Source organism: Tamandua tetradactyla, chromosome 7, assembly GCF_023851605.1.
Source record: "Tamandua tetradactyla isolate mTamTet1 chromosome 7, mTamTet1.pri, whole genome shotgun sequence".
Classification (NCBI taxonomy): domain Eukaryota; kingdom Metazoa; phylum Chordata; class Mammalia; order Pilosa; family Myrmecophagidae; genus Tamandua; species Tamandua tetradactyla.
In genome coordinates, this window is record NC_135333.1 from 72,574,455 (window position 1) to 72,598,616 (window position 24,162).

The window sequence follows — 24,162 nt, forward strand, 5'->3', positions numbered from 1 at the left end:
ACCAGTGTCTGCAAATACCTAAATAGTCTCAGAGTCTTTTGTGTCTGCATTTTTTGAAGAAAAGCAAAAAAAAAAGCATTCTGATTTTATTGAATGAAATTTACTTCTCATTTATTATTTTCACTTCCCACAGGACTGGAGCTGGGAGGTAATTTTTGCATCTGATCTGTTTTTTTAATTATGTTTATTTTAATGGAAGTAAGATTTGAGTAAATGGGTATTTAATAACCATCCTGCTATCAAAATGCTATGCTGGTGTATTTAAAAATTTCAAGGTCTTTGAATGATGGACTTTAGGCTTAAGTGCTAAGGCTCCTTTTCTAGATGTGCATTGTCCAATCTGGTTGCCACAAGCCACGTGTGGCTCTCAAGCATTTTAAATGTGGCTCACTTGCACTGAGATGTGCTGAAAACTTATTATGAAAAAAAACGAAGAATGTAACTCAAAATTTTAAAAATGTAAAACATCCCATTGATAATTTCATACCGATTACAGCGATGAAATATTATTTGTGTATATTGAGTTAAATAAAATGTATTAATTTTAATTTCACTTGTTTCCTTATCCTTTTTAAATGGGGTTATTAGAATATGTATTATTACATATGTAACTCATTATATTTTCTTTCATTGTTCTAGGATGAGCAGTATATTGATACAAAACAAGGATCTCAGTTTCAACAAGAATTCAGAGAAATAGAAATTTTCACTAGCAAAATTCCCAGGGAGTTCAATAAACCCAAATCCTGCAAGGGGTAAAATGTGTCAAAGTCTATATGTTTACAGATGTTTTAAATGACCCTCAAATCATAGCATCATCATCATCATCATCACTAATGCTGTCATTATTTCTCCCACATGTTAGTCACACTTGGAGTATCTTTATTAGGAAACAAAGCCCTTTAGTCTATACACTGCTATACACTGTGACTAAAAGATGAAAAAAATGAAAATCCTTGAAAAGGCCATATTTCAATTTCAATTTTCACTGTGGGGAAAAACCTTAGGTACTTTCATGAGAATAGCTTTTATCACAGGGGAGAAAGTAGGAAGGCACTGAGCTGTGAAAGAAGTGAATGATCAAAGGAATACAGGGGTTTGGTGAAAGCACCGAATGCAAGCTTCTTAACCTGCCGAGGCCCATGATGTTATGTGAATAGGAAATACATACACGTTTTCTTGGACTAAGTGGACAATCTAGGCAGGTTTTCCAAGCTATGACAAAACAAGAAAGACACATCTCAAAATGTGGTGTTCAAATTATCTGCATTAATTTTTATGGTTTTTTTTTTTTGTAGTTGCTTACTATGAGCCAGGAACTGTTCTAAGGGTTTTGCATACATTAATTCACCTAATCTTCATAACAATCCTGTGAGATGTTTCATTATTTTTTATTTTGCATTTGACAGATCGAGAAGTTGGGAATTTGAATCGGTCACTCTTGCGGTCTCTGTGTTTTAGTCACTGCTCCATGCTACCTCTCAGAGTGCTAAGTTAAAGGCATTTGAGGAAAATGTTAAAAAGGCAGATTTCTCTGTGCTCCTGTAGACAGTTTGATTCAGATCTTGGACTTACTCTAGACCCTGCTATTTTAAGCTACTTGGGTGATATTGATGTACTCTAAAGGTTGAGAGCTACTAATTCCAGTGCTAAACATACAGTGAGTTACTGTAAACACCTGGCATCTTACTAGATGGATGAACTTAAGCAAACCACACGTGGTAGGTTCTCAGAGACTCTTCCCCCTCATCTATGCATCAAGAACAACAAACCTGTTATAAGAAAGACAAAATTGGTCTCAACCTTGAGAATACTGGCATGTGCTGGTCATATATAATTTTATTATAATTGAGACTCTTCTCAAAGCAGCTAGATGAAAAACAGAATTTTATTTGTTTCCTCTCCTAATCGGCCTTTATCTGATACTATCAAGGAATGGAACATGTTACTGGATACATGTGTCAGCCACAGACATATTGCTTATTATTTTTTATTAGTTGTCTATACCTGGCATCTCTGTGAGATGGCTCTGAAAGGTCATCACATAGATTTAAGCCCATACAACAGATAAAGGACATAATTGTCTGATCGCTGTGCCTGTGAAATAAATCACTGTTTGATACATAGCCATGTTTCCTTATATAAACATTCCTGTTCTTGGGAATATAAACCTTCTTCTTTTAACCCCTCTTCAAAATGGCATACGTGTGCTCTTACCTGTGGTTGTGGGAGCCTTAGTAGGTTTTGTAACAGGAACCACACTCTCTTCTAAAATTGATTGTGTGGTTTGGCTGTGGTTCTCTTTATTGCTTGACGTAAAGTTGCCATTCTCCAGTAGGTTGCTCTCTGAATTAGATCTCCAAATAACTTCATATCCTGACAGCAATAGTAGTGACGCAGAAAAAAAAAATCATGTCACTCTGTCTGAAAATTAAAATCCCCAAACCCATATTTTTGTTGAAATATCAAAGGATGCAAATTAATGATAAGTAGATAATGGAGATGTAAGGATGATAGATAGCTAATAGATAGGTAGATTAGATTAGATTAGGGTAGATTAGGTGGAAGGAAAGGCTAACTAGCTACCATAAAAGAGTGCAGCGAGAAAGGAGTAAAATTAAGCAAAAAGAAAAGCAGGATGAGGAGGAGGAGAAAGAGGGAAGAAATTAATAGGAGTCAAAATAAGTCAAGATAGATGTGAAAGAGTAACAATTCTTCTCTCTGTATTCTGTTATTTAGCCTTTGCAAGTGCTACAGGAAATTCTTGGTATGTTCAGAGGATTTTAGACTAAAATGAGTTATAAATTAATTTTCTCAAATCACAAGACTCATAAAAATAGCTTTTAGTCCCATTAGTGAATATATGTCAGAAGGAAAATAGTGCCATATTGTACATCCTTCTTAAACTCCACTGGTTTCCTTCTATTAATTTTTCCTGGAAATTCCGCACATTTGAAATCAACCATTCAAGGGACATAAAAGAGTAGTATGTGTAAAAGGTGAGTTTTTAGACAGAGTGCCTAAATTTCTATTTGTGGAAATAGAAATTTATATTCTATTTCCTAACTAACATATACCCTGAAATAGTAAAATAACCTCCAAGTCTCTAACTTCTAAGAAAAATGGAAATTAATAGCACCAATTCATTAAAATTAATGTAAGGATTAAATGGGGTTATGCATGAAAAGCCCTTAAAAAGTGCCTGGTGCATAATAAATGCTCATTGAACGTTTGCTATTTAATTGTTAATTATCCCCACAGACACTCACCCATAGTGCCCAGGACTGCAGCTATCACCAGTATTACCAGGCCTAGGAGTCCCAGGGTCACAGCAATGCAACGCCAACAAGGAGATGTGGCACAAGTTCCTGAGGAGACAGAGGGAGCAGACATTGAGTGAAGAAACAGGATGATGTATTATGACTGTTGTGTTTGAAGGTGTTATGTACCCCACAAAAGACATGTTCTTTTCATCCATTCCTGTAGGTGCAGACCTGTTGTAAGTGGAAACTTTTGAGTAGGTTATTTTGATTGATATGTGACCTGCCTCATTCAAGGGTCTTAATCCTTTGAATGGAGTCCTTATTAAGACGATAAAGGACACACAGAGAAAAGCCTAGAGAGCTCAAACAAGCCCCAGAGAAGCTGAGAGACAAAGACACACCCGCAGAAGCTGATAGAGGAAGCCACTGAAGCCTGAAGCTAAAAGCAATGAATCTTAGGAGAGAAGGACCAGCAGGCAGAGGCCGTGTGCCTTCCCATGTGACAGAGGTGTCCCAGATCTGGCAGTCTTTCTTTAGAGAACAGGTATCATCTGTTGTTGCCTTGAGTTGGACATTTTCATGGCCTAAGAACAGTAAATTGAAAGGTAATAAAGCCCCATTGTTAAAAGCCAACCCATTTCTGGTATATTGCATTTTGTCAGCTTTAGCAGACCAGAACACTGGCACTCTTTAGTTCTATCGCTCATCCAAATCTGACAAATTCCAAGAAGAACCATGAGTCACTGTTTCCCAGATAAACTAGACATGTAGGATTAGTCTGAGCTTTTTCCTGCAACTCTAAGTTGAGTACAGTGCCTTGGTATCTATGCCCTCTAAATTTCAGTTTTACATTTGATGCCTCTAAGCCTTGACACTACCAGGAACCCTGAAATCCCATTCCTTCTCAGAGGACATGGGGAAAGAGCCCCATGTTGGGGAAAGAGCACTGGTTACTGAAGGTGGCAAAATCCAAACATGGAGCATACTTTTTTCACTTATTTTTTGGTGACTATGGACAAATTACTCCCTCTGTTTGTTACTTTTCTTTGTGAAAACTTTAATAATAATAATACCTTAAATGATTTTTGTAAAAAGATTACCAACAGATTTTAATTAACTCAGTGTTTGTCTGCACATAGGCATAAACACACAAATACCTCCCTACCTCTTGCCTCACCATGTTTTCCACTCTGCCCACTGGTTGCCCAAGATAAGAATTACACAAGAGGTGAGACAGAAATAATTGTGCAATGTGAACCAGGAGAAAATTCTCATCTCAAAACCTAGGCGTATTCTCTCCCTTGATGATAACAGAAAACCAATTTTATGTTAACTTCACCACATCAAGAACATATATTTCTGCCTTTAATAGAATAAAGTAGTAAGAACATTTTATAGAATTGTCAAATAAGAGACCCATAGAAGTGACTCAATCAGTCATTCTATGAAGAGACAGATCTCTTTTATTACCCTTCTCCATATTTCAATCCTTACATTTTATTTAACACCCATGTCCTGCTAAAGGGATTATTTCCTTTAACATATATATTTTTCATCACTTGTATCCCAATAACTCCCCTTTTTTGAATATAAATATATATATATATGTATATATCCGTACACATACATACAAATCAACCTCTCACCACATAAATCATATCAGATTGAGGATTATAAACACTATAACATCTGACTTGCCTATGGCCTTTCACCATAAATTATAAGTTCTTTTGCCCTCAGTTGCATCCCTCATCTATTTTCCATATTTTCATTCTTATCTTTCTTATCTCCTGATATATTGCTCATTTACAACATTATATACATTCTACAATCTATACTTTTCTATCAAACAAGCTACGGGTCACCCTCATAGAAACTCCTTCATCTATGCCTGTGATTTCACTTAGTACCAGTTCTTTACTGCTGAAGTCTTTCTGCCATCGTACCTAATTAATTTAAAAAATAATAACTAGCTACTGAATGCTATTATCTAGGTTGCAATGATAAAAATCTTAGTGCACATTCAAATTACTTTCAGTGACTTTTGCAAAGATGACTTTTCAATATATTAATAAAAGCCTTACAAATTGCAAAAGATGAATCTCTCAGAATTTCTCTCCTCTTAAGTATTTTTTGATGCTGACAAAATGTGTGTTGAGGGCATTTAAAAAAATTACCTTTCTTTGAAACCAGAGGTCTCCTGGTGACGCCTTGAATGTTGAAATATAATTGTGTATATCCATCTTCATTCAAATTTTCGAAACCAGAATGGCATTGCATTATGTTCCTAAATTCCTGGACAGACCCAGCATCTGAGAGCTCTTTCCTCTTTCCTTTTAAAACTACTGCCCATGCACAAGAGAGTATCTATGAGTCACATCATGTGGGATGGACACTTGGGCGTAAAAAGTTGAACTTAAGCATCCCGACTAGATATACAAAGCAGGAAATGAAAACTATGCTGTTGTAATTTCCCATTTGTGCTTTTAGACCTTGTTTCTGAGACTCTTGCCTCTAAGAAAAGTACAAGGTAGCATAGTAGATAGTTCTTTGTTTCAGACCAGATATAAGAAAAATATATAGATGAATGTCTGATGCTGTTCCCATGACTCTCCCAAAATTCTCATAATGTATTTTATGTCATTAAATGACTTAATCATATGTAAACTATTTAACAATTTTGGTTCCTTGAGTTCACTATTGCTTCATTATAGTTAAACATTCATTTACATGTATGTTCATTTGGTAAATACTTATTCAATGTATCCCTTTTCAGTTGCTAGGAGTTGGGGATAAATAATAAATACTTAGGAAGGAGCTGTTTGCCTAATAAGGGAAGCCCACAGGCAGGTCTGGGAAGGGTGCCATAAGGAAGTATATTGTTGCAACAACAGAGAAAGGAAAGGAATCTCAAATATCTTTGAGATTTGTCAGGGAATAATAATACAAAGTAGTAATCAGTTATTGAACAATTATTATGTGCTAGTCTTGCATATTGCACACATTTTCTCATTTAATCTGTTTTCCGACAAGCCCATGTAAATAGGTATTATTATTCCTATTTTCAAATGAGGAAAATAAGACATAGAAAATTTAGTCCCTTGTTCAGCTTTAAAAAGCTAATTAGAAAGTAGAATAAGGAACAAACCAAGGTGTACTCTTCCTGGAAATCCCATGCGCTTTTTTGTTTTGCAATCCTGCCTCCTTCGTCTTTCTGTTCATTTCTGTTGCAATTAATGGCTTATGGAGAGTTCTGGGTCTGAAATATAATGCTCAATGTGATTTTTTACTCTCTTCAAATTTTCATAATCATGACCAAATCAATGATTCATGGAAAACACTTATCACTGCTGGAAACTAGAGTGGTGCCCGCTCCATTTACCAAACTTTGAAAGGAGCAGGATGTAGGAGACATCTGACTGCCTTGGCTGTCCCCTCCTTATTCAATCTGCCACAAAAGTTGTACTAATATTTTGTAGATATGTTGCAAAGTGGTAGTGCAGATCTAATCTCAATATTTTATACCCTTCCAGTTCTGTGAGGCAGCCCTTGGAAAGCAGGGAATACCATAATATTTGTCACAGACAGATTGACTTGGCTCAAGGAAGAAGGGTCAGCCTAGTAAATAAAACCAGAGAACAATGATGAAGGATGCACCTCCCTGGAAGTAATTGGAGCAGTTGACTTTATACTGTCAATTCAAGCCCCTAACGGAAGTCTTTCCGATGTAATGATTTTTGCTCTCCATGGCTATCTTCTATTTAATCACAAACCCACAAAATAATTGTCTAAGGTGCCAAAGAAAGTGTTTAATAAGCAGAAACTTTAATCTTCTTTTGTCTGGGACCAAAAATAAGTGAACATTTACTTGTTAACAACCACCAGGCTGACACTCTTGAGGAGTGGGGCAGGGGAATCCTCAGCACTTCAAGGAGGATGTGGAGAGAAATGTCTGAACATTCAGAAAAATGTATACCTGGATAAACATGAATGTAAGGAAGAGGAGAGAAGCAAACAAACCTAACCTAAAACCGAATAGGCAAACAACAATGATCTGATTCATCTTTACGGTGAGATATGATGAAACATTGTGTTTCATTACACAAGAGTGATCATCCAAGAAAATTAGTCATCTGAGAAGAGAAGCGATTTCTTCGACGTGAAATACACATTTTGCAAATGTAACATTTAATTAACTGATTGGAGAATCAAATTAAATGCTGCATTAGTGAAAGAACTGAAACAACTGCATCCAGAGTCTTCCCGGTCATTCACTCATTTCTATGTATGTCAAGCTGCTCCCAGAACTCGGTCTCAAAACTAATATCAAAGTAAATAAAAATCTATTTTGTAAGTTTGCTAGAATGAACGTTATGTCAGGAAAATACACCAGATGAGAGCCTGAGGTATGCAAGTCCACCGTGACTTTTTGGAAACTTTACACTAATAAATATGAAAATAGAAATGAATGTGTATATTAATATACAGAAATAAATGGGTAAAATGGGTAAATGGATTAGGTAGAAAACTTGAATGTTTAAATGAATAAAATAAGCACTCACTTAACTGTTTTTTTTTTCCTTTTTTTTTTTACATGAGCAGGCACCAGGAATCGAACCCGGGTCCTCGGGCATGGCAGGCAAGCATTCTTACCTGCTGAGCCACCGTGGCCCACCTCACTCACTTAACTGTTGTTGAAAAACAAGTAAGTCCTCAGGAAATAGCAACATTCCAAAGTACCTTCCCCACTCATGCTCACAAATTTCCAAAACATAATCAAATTTCACCTCCAATTTGATGCAAACACAGTGGTTGCATTCCTTCTTTTCTTCATTTCTTTCTTCCTCCATTCCTCCTTCCTAATTCCTGCCTCTATCCTTTAAGCAATTGAACAACTACTGAACATTTACAATATTCTCAGAAGCCTGGGTACAAAGAGGGATGAGACCTAAGCTCCATTCCAATTGGGTTCACATTATATTTGGCAGAGAAAGACATGTAAAAATTATTTAAATAATTTAAATATCCCTTGGTTGGTGCAGACCATAAAATATGCTTTTTACAAACAGAGTAATTGGCATAAGACTCTGTTTTAGAATGCCTAAAAAAAATAAGATTAAATCAAAACACCTCTTTATAATAAAATCCATCAATCTTCCATAGTGAAAAATGTGCTCTTCACCATCTTATCTCTTTCCTTACTCTGTTTATGTTGCTGCCTCCCTATTGATAACTGGAATATGCTTACCCTAGCTGAGCTGAGCGGTCTGCTCTTTGTACTTGGTTCGCAGAAGGACAGTAACCAGACCTTCTCAGTTCTGCTTATAGGAACAAGATAACAGAATGCCATCCAGAGCACCATGTGGCCTAGTGAATCAGTGGCTCCCTCCCCAAAAGACATTTTTGAGCCATCAGCTAAGAAAGAATCATGAGAACCCTGCACATCAGAGCTCGCACATCCATATCTAGATCTAATCACTGGAGGTGGAACGAAAACACGTACTTGAGACAATGCAGGATTGAGAAATGTTCCATGCCATCCTCATGGAGAGCCACGTCCTCACCGACCTGAGGAGAATGAATCATGTAGACGTTACTAAGTGTCTAATCCCCTACCCCCTTTCTTTTACCAGTAAAAACCCTACCCCACATTCCCACTTCACCCTGGTTTTGGAGAGATTCCTCCAGTTCCTTGCAAAGTGCGTTTGCAATAAATTGCCTTCACAGTGAGAGACATGTTTCCCCTTTGTAGTGTGGGGTCAGGCAGGTCTTTCTGTTGGAAAGAGCTGCATTTGCGGTATCACTGCTATTCCAGTGATTTCAGTTTTCTATATTTTTCACATTCTTTATATACTCTTGCAGATCCCTCCTGCCTTGAACCCCCTTCATTCCATTTATAATGTGGGAGAAAATGTACACACACACACACACATCACATTCAAATGGAACTTGTATTTGAATTTTCCCATGCTCCCCAGGAAGAGATGGTGTTTGTGTGGCGCTTTCTTGTTCTTAGGTGCTTACAATCCTCTTTCCTCACTGCTCCTTGAGTTCTGTTATATTTGCATCTAAAGCAGCTTATTCCTTTTTACTCCCCCCCACCTCCTCTATGCAGCAAAATTATTAGCAGTAATTATGAAATGCAATAAATAATAATGGCTGGAAAACAAATATAGACAGTGAAAATAATTTTTACTGAGTTTTGTATATAAAACCATGACAAGTACAATAAATGGTATATGTTTGTTCATTGTTTATAATAAAAATATTTTTAAAAATGATCATGGTGATGAATACACAACTATGTGATGAGCCATTGACAAGTACACTATGTATAGACTGTATATGTGTGAAGATTTTTCGATAAAAATATTCATTTAAACAAACAAAAATAGACAGCCCCCTTTTAGGTAAAAAATAGAGATATAGTGGAACAAAAAAAGCAATTGCAAGGCAAAGTACTTACATGGAATGCAAATTTGAGGTCATCTTTCTGTGAAGGACACATTAACAAAACATTGAGTACAGCAAGACAGGAATCATTAAATGAGGTTTCACAAAGTGTTGTGATAAAACAGACCCAGGTTTGGGGGATATGGAAGCTCACATAATTTGGGAGGCCTGACACTATACAATTTGGGGGTCTTCTTAAGAAAAAGGAATGTAAAAGTACAAATACTAAATTTTTAGGTCCCCATTTACTATTTTGGGAGGGGCACTGTCAAGAAAACAGATGTAGGAAGCAAAATTCAGCTCGATGTGTAGAGTTTGAAGTGCCTATAAATGCCTCAAGAGTCACCTTCTGTGTCACTAGAAGAAAAGTCAGAATTAAAATACAAACATTTGAAGTCAACTTTATTAAAAAAAAAAAAAAAAAGCTCCTGAAGTTCTGTTAGCTCCATAAAACCTTCCAAGATTGATGGAGGAACTCTCTTTGCCTGATATTAGAGTTCGTGTTACAGAGAAACAAAGCAAAAACAAACAGATCATTAGTTTTGGAGTTAGAGACACTTGGGTGACTTCACCAATTTGTCACTTTGTCCCATGACCTCAGAAAATGATTTAAACTTGAAGAGACTCAACTTTCTCATTTGAAAAAAAAAAATCGGAAAAAATACTTTGTAGCGTCATTATGAAAATAGCTTGTGTGTGTATACAAACAAATATACATATATACCCTCTGTGTTTATTTTTTATGGGTAAAAATCTCTGTTGGGATCTGTGGAGACCCAAGGCCTGGACTCCCCTTCCATATTGAGAGTAAGTTATTGCATGTAGCCAAATACATGACCAGGACAGAAGTTAGAGTCAACCAGCCTCCTCAGGGAGGAAAGAATGTACAGATGATATCACAAACCACTTATCTTGTGAAGCAGTGAAACTCCTCTTCCCTGATAGGTTGATAACAAAGCTGCAAACCCCTGTGTCATGAGGCCCTGTTGAAACTCTGTCCCATACCTTATGGACTATCCTTGTCCTATACCCTTAAAAGCTGTCCTTTCACTGCACCCCACCCCCTTTGCAGGGTATTGACTTCCATTTCCCGAATGGCCATCATTGAGAAAAATCTTCTTTTATTTGTAAGACCTAATAAAATTCATGTCTAGCTCTGTACCTGATACGTTCTTTGGTCTTGGGACTGCACCAAGCCATGTTCTTCAAGCACTGGGTTGGAAAAATTGGCAAGTCAGCCAGGAGACCAAAGAGCCACCACTATAACAGGCATGAGTCCTGGGAAGGGAGAATTTGTGGGGGAAATCCCAAATTAGCCTATATCATTTATGTAGGGAGAGGTTCCTGCCCTCCTCAATGAATGGGGACCACCACAAAAGTATGGAGATACCCTGAAAACTCCGGCAGGGTTGCTAACTGTTTTGCGACAGATAGCAGGAAAACTAAATTTTAGCAAAAATGAAGAGGTATGCCAAATAGGGACAGCTATAGCCTAGCCCCTTTTGGATCTTTACATATGACCAGAGGCATAACAGGTGGCAAAAGCAACAGCCCCATCTAGAGAAAGAATTAAAACTAGAAAGAGATATGGACTTTGCCAAGGTGGAAATGAAGGACTCTCTGACTGATTGCCTGTGCCAAGTACTCGGGCAGTTTAGAGACACTGGCATGCAGGTATGCCCAAGTCAGAAGCTGTAAATTGCCTTGGACTTGAGTCCGGAAGATTCTAGCTACTCTGAGATGTGACCCCAAAGCATGGAGCCACACAGACTTCTCCTCAAAAGAGGAAGAGGAGGCAGAATGGGAGGTGGAGAAGGATGAAGATCCTTGACAGGTGCACCCCATAATACAGCAGAAATGGAAGGTGTCACAAAATCAACCCCCTGGGATTCAGAAGTTCCAACCTCCTGAACAGAAAGTACATGTTACTTTGAGAGATTAAACTGCTGCCAAGTTGAGTGATTTAGAACAGGGCTAGGAAGTCCTTACCTAATTGGCTTCAGAAGTTATGGGACCCTGGAGCAAAGGGGCTAGTATTTATGGAGTGGACATGAGTAAATTGGCATCTATTACTACCCACTCTTTGCTACAACAATGCTTCTATGGTACCTCAACTGATACAAAAACTACCTCCTTATTGGTATGGCTGATTGATGGGTGTAAGGCTGCAAGGCCTAATGAAGAGGATATACTGCACAACACCCTCCATTGGCAAAATATAGAGGAGCTACAAAACATTTTAAGGGGCTGGGAATGAAACATGCCATTTATGCTATGGCTTTTGAAGGTCCTGACACAGAAGCTTTTACTGGTACTGTATGGTGGGAGATAGGTACCTCAGAATGTGTAAGTACAAATGCACTTGCTTACACATTCCCAGGTAACATGTTGGGAGTATGGACAGGGGCATTATACAGTCACCTTTCACATTGGCAGGTGTCCCAGATGTCTTTCTACAATTAATGTCCCCAGAAGGGGTGACCTATGGTGTCCATTGCTCATGCTTCCAGGTTGCCATCCTGGCAGCTGGTCATAAGTCTTTGTAAAGAGCCCAACTATCAGTACAGATAGTTAGTACATCTCCTGGTTCATGTACTATTACCAGCCATACTGCTCTTAACTCAGCCCATTGGATGCTTTACATAGTACCAGTCTTCCATCATATAATATCAGTACTGGGTTGTACTACCACAGCTCTCCATGTGGGAGGTTGCCTGCTAGCAGATCCATCAGTGTACCAAACAGACTTGGGAATAGAACCCATGCTTTCTATAGCGAACACTTGAACAGCTATTTCAGATGCCGCAGTTTTAGCCATTGAAACTTCCATATAGGACACTGGCCTGAGAATCCTGTGCATTTCTGCACTCAGAGGGCTGGTATTATAAATGCTGCATGGTAGCAGTAGGCTTTTCATTTAGTCAGTGTGCTCAGTTGGGCACTGCTAGAGCATGGCTTAAAAGCTATGTCAGTTATACATCACTGAATAAGGATGGCTATTTTCAAGGTGACTGAACATCTTCGCATCAGTCCCTCCTCTTGAAATAGGCACAGCTGAAACCAGGAGTAGCTGTTAAGCTAAGTTATCAACTTGACCAAGTGATGGTGTCCAGTTGCTCTGTTGCTGTGGACTTAAATCATCAGCATGTGAAATTCATCTGGGGCTGATTATATAAGCAATTAGCTAAGGGAAGTGAATTCTGCAATGTGGCATTTAATAACTAGCTGGAAGCTAAAAAGAGAGAGGTCAGAAGAGAGCTCAGCAGCTCAAACACAGACATGTGGAGATACAGAAAGGCTATTCCCCAGGGAAAGCCATTGGGACCCAGAAGCCAAAACAGAAGGCCAGCAAACATCACCATGTGCCTCCCCATGTGATGGAGAAACTCAGATGAAAGCTAAGCTACCTTTCCTCTGAGGAACTGTAAATTTGGAACTGAATAAATTCCCTTTCATCCAACAACTCTATCCTGATCAAAAGGGGGAAAAGAAGTATAACTATACATAAAGTATCAGTGGCAGAGAGAGTTCAAATAGAGTTGAGAGGCTAGTCTGAAGGTCACTCTTATGCATGCTTCAGTTAGGTATTGCTAACTATCATAACCTGCCAAACCCCAACCAGGACCATTTCAGCCAATTCTAAAGAACTTCTAGGTAATATATAAGATTCCAGAAGGGTTCCATGCACTAGAGTAACTTTTCAGAAACCTACAACCTCCAGATAAGTCCTGAAATCTAGAGGCCCCAGCCTCTCCAGAACATCAGATAGTTCCATCTCCCTACCCCATATTAGTGACAGACCCTTCCAACATGAAAAAGTTAGAATGGCCATAGCCCAAACACCCTTAATGAGAGGGATAGAAAGATCAAAGGTGATGGTGGAGTTATACAGAGAAGATAGAATTTAACGAATGAATATGATTGCTGAATCATTAAATCGATATCTCTTTTAGTCTCCAGTATCTTAGAGCAGCTAGAAGTAAAAACCTAAAATTGTGGAATGGTAACCCATGCCAAACTCTGAAATCTGTTCTACAACTAATTGTCATGCTGTGCTTTGAAATTTATTGCTTTTTTTTTGTATATATGTTATTTTTCACACACACACACAAAAAGAAAAAAGTCAATCATGATGATAAAAAAAATTTTATGCCTTCTAGCCTCCTATAATCTGGAGCAGCTAGAAGGAAAAATCTGAGAGGATCATATAGTAGCTCATGACAAACTCCAGGATCTGTTCTGTTACCACTTCTTGAAGAATGCTTTGAAAAACTTGCCTTTTTCTTTCTTTACTTTGTATATATGCTATATCATAAATAAAAAAAGTTAAAAAAAAAAAAGAGAGAGTACAAGAAAAGAAAAAAAAAAAAAAAGCTGATCCATCTATGGTGTGTTGCATTCCAGCAGCTTTAGCAAACCAGAACTTATTTTGGTATCAGAGGAAAGGGGAGCTGCTGTGTTTGCAAATACCAAATATGTTGAAACAGCTTTTTAAATGGATATGGGGAGGATTCTGGAAGAATTGCGAGGAGCTTGACAGAGAAAGCCTAGACTGCTTTAAAGAGACTATTGATGTTGAGGGGATGGGGCCAAGAACAAGGTGTTCTCCCAAATGTTCCTCAATGTTGCAACCCTCATCCCAGTGTTTGGAGGAAGCAGGGCTGCTGCATAGGCTGTTGGAAAGGGTGTGACTGCTGCTTTCTAAAGCCCCAAGGATGAAGAACTCTCAGGCTTTGAAATCTCATGACGTTTACCAGGCAGGCTTTCAGAATTGTTTAACTCTGCTGATCCTGTTTTCCTTCCAATTTCTCCCTATGGCAATGGGATCATTTATCCTATCACTGTTCCTTCTATGTTTATTAGAAACAGATAATTTATTCTAAGTTTCATGGCTCCACAGCCAGGGGAGAATTTTGCTTTGGGACAGACCATGCCTGTAACTGACTTTGATGAGATTTCACATTGTTTTTGAGTTGGTATTGTATTTGTGTCGTTACTGAAACTAGTTAAGGCTTTTGTGATACTGTGATGAAATGAATGTATTTTGTATATGAAAAGATTTAGTGCATTGTGTGCAGGACAAATGAGCATTATAAGAAAAAAATGTCTGTGTTGTTTTCTATGTAGAGATTAAGTATGGTTTAAGTGATGTGTATTAATTGTCAAGTTGAAAGAGGTGGACCCTGTAGTAGTTAGGTTCAAGTGTCAACTTGGCCAGGTGATGGTGCCCAGTTGTTCTATTGGTGTGAACTTAAATCAACAGCATGTGAAATTCATCTAGGACTGATTACATAGGCATTTGGCTAAGGGGAATGTTCTAGTTTGCTAGCTGCTGGAATGCAATATACCAGAAATGAAATGGCTTTTAAAAGGGGAAGTTTAATTAGTTGCTAGTTTACAGTTCTAAGACCGAGAAAATGTCCCAAATTCAACAACTCTATAGAAATGTCCAATCTAAGGCATCCAGGGAAAGATACCTGGGTTCAAGAAGGCCGATGAAGTTCCAGGTTTCTCTCTCAAGTGGAAAGGCCCATGGTGAACACAGTCAGGGTTCCTCTCTCATCTGGAAGGGCGCATGGTAAACACAGCATCATCTGCAAGCTTCTTCTCCTGGCTTCCTGTTTCATGAAGCTCCCTGGGAGACATTTTCCTTCTTCATCTCCAAAGGTCTCTGGCTGGTGGACTCTGCTTCTCGTGACTATGTTATTCTGCTCTCTCCAAATCTCTGAATCACTTTTATTCTCCAAAATGTTTCCTCTTTCATAGGACTCCAGAAGCTTACCAAGACCCACCCAAATGGGTGGAGACACGTCATCACCTAATCCAATTTAACAATCACTCTTGATTAAATCACATCTCCAGGGAGATGAGCTGATTACAGTTTCAAGCATAGAGTATTGAATAAGGATTATTCTGCCTTTTATGAAATGGGATTTAGATTAAAACATGGCTTTTCTAGGGGACATACATCCTTTCAAACCAGTATAGAGAGTGACGTTTAACTTAATTAGCTGGAAGCATAAAAGAGAGAGTTCACAAGAGAGCTCAGCAGTTCAGACACGGACATTTGGAGACGCAGAAAGGACAAGCCCTGGGGAAAGCCACTGGAATCCAGAAGCCAGGAGAGAAGGCCAGCAGACATCATCATCTGCCTTCTATGTAACAGAAAAACTCAGGTGAAAGCTAGTTGCCTTTCCTCCAAGGAATTGTAAATTTGTAACTAAATAAATCCCCTTATTAAAAGCTGATTCATCTCTCATTCATATTTTAAAACTTCAACTTCTGTATGACACCAAAAGGAGAGATGTTTATTAGTGTGAAATATTTATTTTAGGTAGTGTATTACCTAATTTAACCTGTATGGTCAGTTGAACCCCATAAGTACATGGAATCTTGAATAGTGTGTGAAATTTTGTTGATTTGCACAGGTTAGTGTGATGTCCCTATATATTCCCGAGTAATCTGGGCAGTGGATAAAGAAGTATTTGCAAAGTCCCCTTGGAAGAGTGGGGAGAAAGGAGGAAATATTAAACTTATCCATTTTGAGAATTTCTCATATTCTTACAAGCAGTGGGGACAACCAAATCAATAGGCTGAACCCTCAATCTTGGGGTTTACCCCTATAAAACTTATTCCTGCGAAGGATAAGCTAAGCCTATTCAAAATTATGTCTAAGAGTCACCCCCAGAGAGCCTCTTTTGTTGCTCAGATGTTGCCTCTCTCTCTAAGCCAACTCAGCAGGTGAACTCACTGCCCTTCCCACCTAAATGGGACATGACTCCCAGGGATGTAAATCCCTGGCAAAGTGGGACAGAAATCCTGGGATGAGCCAGGATCCAGCATCACTGGATTGTGAAAACCTTCTTGACAAAAAAGGGGAAGAAAGAAATGAGACAAAATAAAATTTCAGTGGCTAAGAGATTTCAAACAGAGTCGAGAGGTTATCTTGAAAGTTATTCTTCTGCATTATATAGGTATCCCTTTTTAGTTTATGGTGTATTGGAGTGGCTAGAAGGAAGTACCTGAAACTGTTGAGCTGTGTTCCAGTAGCCTTGATTCTTGAAGATGATTGTATAAAGACATAACTTTTACAATGTGACTGTGTGATTATGAAAACATTGTGTCTGATGCTCCTTTGATCCACGGTATGGATGGATGAGTAAAAAATATGGATAAAAATAAATAAATACTAGGGAGGATAAAGGGTAAAACAAACTGGGTAGATGGGAATACTAGTGATCAATGAGAGGGAGGGGTAAGAGGTATGGGATGCATGAGTTTTTTCTTTTTTCTTTTTATTTCTTTTTCTGGAGTGATGCAAAGGTTCTAAAAAAGTTATCATGGTGAGGAATAAACAACCATGTGATGATTATGTGAGCCATTGTTTGTACACCATGTACAGACTGTACATGTGCGAATATTTGTCAATAAAAAATATCTAAAAATCAAAAAGCTAATCCATCTCTGGTGTATCGCATTCTGGCAACTTTAGCAAACTAAAACACCAGAGAAGCAGTGAAATGACTTCATCAGAAAAGCAGACACGGAGAGTATCAAACCCTGTGGTGTCTGACCCAGCAGTTCCAGCTGCCAATCACAACCAGCAGCTAGTTGACATCACTAAAGAGTGACTTTCATGCTCCATGAATTGACCACATAAGCTAGCACACCAGACAAAACACGTAGGTCAGTCACAAATCCCAGTGACCTAGTGGCAAGTGGATAACATTGAACCCCTTCCACTCTTGGAAGGGGTGAAGTATGCTTTTACTGCTGTGGACGTGGCTACAGGACTGTTGTTAGATTTCCCCATGGAGAACATTAACCAATGGGCCACCATCCAACGTTTGGAGAAAGTGAGTGGTCTTATGGAGTGCCCACACAAACAGACAGTGATTGGGGGACCCCTTTCCCTGGGCAAATAACCCCATCATGGGCCATGAATCAAAATGTCATTGTGGGCAGTTCATCTACCTTATAATCCCATGAGTATAGGCCTTATAGAGAGAATGAATGGCTTCTTAAAGGAACAGTTGAAAGATAACAAAAGCTCCTTGCAACAGTGACTAAAACACTCTACCAGGCCATAGTCCACTTGAATGTGACATATTAGGCTGTTGCACTTGCTCCTATTGAAATGTTTTGACTACAGGACCAATGCAGGCACTGAAAATACAAATTAAAGGGCCAGTCACCTTAAAGTCTAAAAGGGGGAATAATAATAGTTCGTTGCTGCCTATACCGCAGGCTATACAAATGGGGAAGAATGAGATTCTTTGGCCTTGTTGCTGGCCTCTGCAGCTGCACTGGTTGGGAATCTTAAGCCCATCAGTAATAAGAGTCACCCCAAATATTGTAATCTGATCATCATTTATACAAAAAAATGCCTATTAAAGTCTTTATTACCAATCCAGGGCCTCCTATTGCCACAGGAACCTTATGCATAATTATGTGGACCCTTCTTATGCTCACATTAACAATTGATGTAATGGTAGAGGATTCTCAAGGTTTTCAGGCAGAGAATACTTAAAACCTCCCCATAACACTCTTCTGCTTGGTATCTTATATCAACCAATGGAATCTTAGCATGTGTATTGTTAGATTAACAGGACTTACCCCTTATTGGTCCTCATACACATCTTTCTTTTTGCCTATAATGGCCTTGCAAATACCTTCCTACAGCGGGCTTCAGCAGAACTCATGACCATAACCAGACCCCATGTTGGGTCTGCATGGACTTGCCACCTTCAGGCACTACCAGTCTCCTTCGGACTGTGACCTCTGTGAATCAGGCTGAGTGCAATACCCAGCTTGGTCTGGCAGAATCCAGTGCATCAGAAAATCTGGAAAAAAATCTTACTTAAGACTGAAATCCAACTACAGTCCTATGATAAAACCAGGGCTTAGAACTTCTCCCTTGTATGGGACAGATGAATAAACCCCAAACCTGTACTGGGGTATGCTGTGTATGATGGTCTGGGGTGGCTGGCAGCAGAAGCTGTGACAGAAGGCCATGCTGCCCCTTTCTGTATGGAACAATGTGAAGGAATTCATGACAGGGAATGGCTACCCCCAAAATTGTGTAATTTTACTTTAAGCTGCAAAACAATAGTCTTTTTCACTGGCAAATTATCTCCAACCAACATGGGGCATAATCTTCCTCTAAGGGATGGCTATGGAACTGTGAGTGATATGGTTGGCCCTATTTACCCTATAACTGGGCAGGAAGTTGTACATGGGGACAGCCTATTACCTTATATGACTCTTTAACTCATACTCATAGTAACTGGGAAATGGTTAAAGCCTGATGTAGAATAAAATGCACTCCCTGGTGCTATTATCCTCTAACCATTTCTGTACCAAGTGGAGCCACAATAGTAACTGAAAAACATGTGGCAGCCTTAGCCAATCACACTGTCCAAGAATTTAGTGATTCCAAAATAGCTATATTCTTGCTAAATGGAGAAATAACACAGCTTAGAAAAATAGTTTTACAAAATAGAATGGCCTTAGACATTCTCACTGCAGTACAATATGGCACCTGTATGTATGTACAGTGCTGTGTGTGTGTTTTCCTGATCATTCACACAATGTTTCACAAGTTTTAAATCATATGAAAGTGCACATATATAATATTGTTCAATTATCAGTAAATTGCTTGTCTAAATGATTTAATTCCCTTTTTTGGCTATGGCAGCATCTCTTGTAGGAGATTCCTACTGTTCTGTTTCTCTTATACTGTTGTTGTGGAACATGGATGCAATGTCTGTCCTGTGATCCATGTAGTCTGCTGTGTGGGGGTGGATTGTGGAGACCCAGAGCCCAGGCTCCCCCTCCATATTGAGAGTAAGTTATTGCATATAGTTGCCTACATGACCAGGAATGAAGTTAAAGGTCAACTGACCTCTTCAAGGAGGAAAAATATGCAGTATCACAAACTACTTATCTTGTAAAGCACTGAATCTCCTCTTCCCTGGTAGGTTGATAACAAACCTCCAAACACCTGTGTCATAAGACTCTGCTGAAACTGTGTTTCCTTATGAAACATCCTTGTCCAAAACCTTTATATGCTGTCCCTTGCACCTGATGCCTTTGCAGGGCACTGATTTCCATTTCCCAAATGACCGTCATCAGGAAGAATCTTCTCCTGTTCATAAGTCCTAATAAAAGTCATGTCTGGCTCTGTGCCTGACATGTTCTTTGGTCTTGGAGCTGTACCGACCTGTGCTGTTCAAAAGCTGGGTTGGAACACGATCCTTGTTTGGTGAAGACGAGAGGTGCAAAATAACTGATAAGTGGAAGTGGACTCCTTGCAGTGTGGGATCTTAGCTAAACTGGTTTGAATTAATCAAAAAGGTTTAGAAAACTTGGGCAGGAGCAAATGAGATGCTGCTGCCATCTGCTGCTTTGTTTTGGGAATTTGAAGGCAAGTTTGAGGAAGTTGAGGAAATTGAGCAAGTTTGAGGGAGTTTGAGGAAGTGAATCATTTCATTCACTTGGAAGTCAAGTTGAAGAACTTTTGCAGTCTCCACCTGACTGATACTAAAAATGTGACTTCTCACTCTTCTTAAAGACTTTTTTATTTCTTCATTGCTAAGTAATGATGGTTGTTAGATATTATTCTTTTATATGAACATTTTTTGGCTTCCTTCATGATTAATACTGTAGAAAAGGGCACTGCTAAATCTGGGTTCCTTGCTCAGAGCTGCCAGTAAAAGTCATACTGAATGGGACAGAGGAGGAAAAAAGGGTTTATTTACTTAAGTCAGGAGGACTAGGGGGGTTCCCAAATCTGTCTCCCTGGAGTGATGTTTCTTTTATGCAGGTCAGGGCCAATCATCTTAGTTAACAGTTAACAGAAGTCTGGAGAATTTCTATCCTACTTTCTTCAGTATTTACATCCTCTATGACAACCAGGAAAGGTGCTTTCCCGTCTAGGAAGATAGATGAAAAGCTTTATTCATATCTGAGAGGTTTGGGGCAATAGGTGAAAGCTTATTCACGTCAGGGTACAGACTTTACATTTACATATTGTTCTTTTGTGGGACTAAGTACTCATATTCACAGCTCGATTTCAGCTTTAGAGTTACATTTAAAGTCTGTTTTAAAGGTTATGTGTTAAGGCTACTATTACAATTTTGCAATTTTAAGATTATATTTAAGAAGTTACTATTGTATTTCAAATCTAATTACCATGTATATTTATTTTCATTTTTATTTCTGTCATCAGAATTTAAGTTCCAGGAGAGCAGGGGATTTCTTCATCTTTTACACTAATTCCAAGCACTTAGTCTAGTGCTTATATTGTATTTAATAAATGCATAAAATTGTATTACATAGCTATTTTACATTTTTAGTTAAGTTTTTTTCCTCCACAATATGCAGTAAGCACCACAAGAATAGGCTCTGTGTATAGTCATCACTGTCTACCCTGCCGGCACTAAAGATAGAAGGCATTAAACAGATAGTTGTGAAATGAATGAATGAATCCACCAAAAAAAAAAAAATTAAGAAAATGTTTCTAATGTCTCACTTTGGAAAAAACAAAATATCCTGGGACTATTATTTTGATATCTAAATTGCTAAACCATGTAATCAGAATTTTTAGTCACATATCAGGCATCCTATAATTATAATTTCCAAATTATAACACACATGCTTAGTAAGACAGGCATACAACATTTTAAAAGCTTGCCATTTTAATATTCTTTTTTTAACATTTGCGTATTTTTGTAAATAAATTAAAATTTAGTGCCATGTAGACATATTTCAGAAGACAGCTTTGCAAAAACAGATGATTTGATGTTTTTATAAATTTATTGAATTAGATTCCTACTGTCAGCCTTATAGATTGTCTTTTTACTTCAATTATTTATATTACTATTGAATCACTCATACTCTGAGAGTTGAATTATGAATTATCTGTTAGACATGGTGTGTCATTTTGAAGCTGTTTTGTTCCCCAGAAAAGCCATGTTCTTACCATAATCCAATATTGTGGGGCCAGATCTGCTGTTTTAGGTTGGAACCTTTGATTAGATTATTTCCAAGGAGATTGGTCCAATCAATCATGGTTGTGGAGTTTTGATTAGCTTATCTCCACAGAGGTGTGGCATGCCCAATTTTTGGTGTAACCTTTTGATTAGATGGAGATGTGACTCCACCCATTTGAGGTGAGTCTTAATTAGTTTACTAGAGCCTTTTTAAAGGGGGAAACATTTTGGAGAAACCTCACATGTACACACTTGGAGAACAGTTGTTTCAGAGCTGAGAGAAATGCAAACATTTGGAAAGCTTAGCGTGCCAACTGAGAGCAGACCCCACCATGTGCCTTCCCGTGAGATGTTAAGCAAACCAGAACCTAGAATTTTGCCTCACAGTAGTAACTAAAAGACCACAAATGCTTAGAGAAGAAACCACTGGCATTAGAAACTGGAATCAATGGAACTGGGAACAAGGACCAGCAGATGGCAGCAATGTGACAGACATTGGCCTTTCTTTGTTTTTTGTTTTTTTTTGTTATTGTTCTTTACATTGGCCTTTCTTGAGTCAAGATATCTTTATCTGGATGCTTTAGTTTGGTCATTTTTATGACCTTAGAATGGTAAACTTGAAACATACTAAATTTCCTTTTTAAAAACCATTTCATTACTGGTATATTGGGTTTCCAGCAGCATTAGCAAATGAAATCAGAGGCTTTGAGTGTAAAAGGGAAGAGTGAAGGCACATGACTGTTTGCTGGACATAGGCCATTTAGTTTAAATGGGTCCTAACCAGAGAGTCCAAGATGGCGGCTTAGTGAGGTGTGGAATGTAGTTTCTCTTCCAGAGCTGCTAGTAAATAACCAGGAATATTACAGAAAAACTCCTGGGGCCACATCAGAGATTGGGTACACAGTGTACACCAGTCTGGACAACCTGGACCAGCTGCCATCCCACCCAGAACTGGGAGTCCCCCAAGCCATGGAGATCGGCGCCACCCCCACAGGCTGGTTCCCAGAAGGGAAAAGAAAGAGATTTTACCAAAAGCAAGGGACTGAGCTCAACCAAACTCCAATTCTGGAATTAATTAACAAATTCTGACTACTGAAAATAGGTCCCAAGCTCAGCTAAACCTCAAATAAAAGCTAAAGTTACTAGTTTTTGTCCCAGTGCAGAAGGGACAGGGCTGAAGGAAAAAGAAGAAAAAAAGAAACAGATATTTTTGGATCTGATAGCACAAAATATTTGAAAGGATCTGGGCCCTGAAGGAAAGGAGGGGACACATAGGACCTGGAGATACCGAGAACAACGTACAAACCTAAGCTTTTCATTGACAAACAGGAGGAATGGGGTTCCTGCTCTAAAAAGGTTTTTTTTTTCTTTTCTTTGGCTGTGTTTCTATAGCTTGACTGCTCTTTGGATACAACAGCAAGGCTTCTCAGGCTCCAACTGCCCCAGGCAAGGGTGGAATTAAGCTTTTCTGAGAGCTTGTCTGGAGGCTATACCTTCCCTAGGAAAGGGGTGGGACCCAGCTTAGGTGGAATCCCTCCCTCAAGGAATTCAAACCCCAGGGTCTGGAAAACTGAAGTGATTAAAGCCAGCCTACAACCTCTCCTCTGTCTTAACCATGTCCCCAGCAGGAAGAGTCTGCTGAAGTTAAAGGTACTGCATCATTTTATGCTGGTGGTACTCACAGGCAGACAAGCACTGCATACTGGGCAGGATAGAAAAAACACAGAGTCTAGAGGCTTTCTAGGAAAGTTTTTCAACCTGCTGGGTCACAACCTCAGGGAAAACTAAGGCAGGAGACTCTTTCCTCCAGAGAGGATGCCAGACTGGTCTGAGGAAATCTGACTGAGGTCTATAATACCTAAGTAAACCCTCCTAAGTGGGTAAAAAGGCACCATACAGGCAAAGCAAGCAACAAGAAAATAAGAACTGAAAAATTCTGATCTGTTAAACAAAGCCTAAACTAGAGGTCTAGAATGAGCTGAACTGAATGTCAAAGAACAGACAGACACCAAAGTCATCCAGCAAGAAAATCCTAGGTAGAAAAGTGAAAACAATCACCAGAATAAACTAATTAAGGAAATTAAGTGTCTAGATGTCAGCAAAAAATAATGAATCATACTAGGAAAATTGAAGATATGCAGATAGTCAAAGGAACAAACTGACAGTTCAAATGAGATACAGGACTTGAAACAATGAATTCAGGATGTTTGAACAGACATGGAAAATCTCATCAAAAATCAAATTAATAAATTGGGGGAGGATATAAAGAAGGCAAGGGACAAGTAAACAGAAGAAATCAAAAGTCTGAAAAAACAAATTGCAGAATTTATGGGAATGAAAGACACAGTAGAAGAGATAAAAAAAAATGGAAACCTACAGTGTTAGATTTCAAGAGCGACAAGACAGGATTAGTGAACCAGAGGATGGGACATCTGAAATTTGATAAGCAAAAA

General features: G+C 38.6%; 1 protein-coding gene across 2 annotated transcripts in view; it reads right to left on the reverse strand.

Moving 5' to 3' along the window:
- The window catches only part of OLR1 (oxidized low density lipoprotein receptor 1), a 51,783-nt gene that overhangs the window by 4,230 nt on the left and 23,391 nt on the right, over nt 1-24,162 (reverse strand). The window contains exons 1-3 of one of the 2 annotated variants that reach the window (XM_077170009.1): nt 5,441-5,598; nt 3,270-3,368; nt 2,218-2,376 (exon numbers count right to left, since the gene is read on the reverse strand). The exons of the other annotated variant lie outside the window; for it this stretch is intronic. Of the exons in view, the coding sequence (XP_077026124.1) occupies nt 2,218-2,376; nt 3,270-3,368; nt 5,441-5,543 (361 nt within the window). The 5' untranslated portion in view covers nt 5,544-5,598. Of the gene's footprint in view, nt 1-2,217; nt 2,377-3,269; nt 3,369-5,440; nt 5,599-24,162 lie in introns of those variants that run through there. 2 annotated transcript variants of the gene reach the window in all.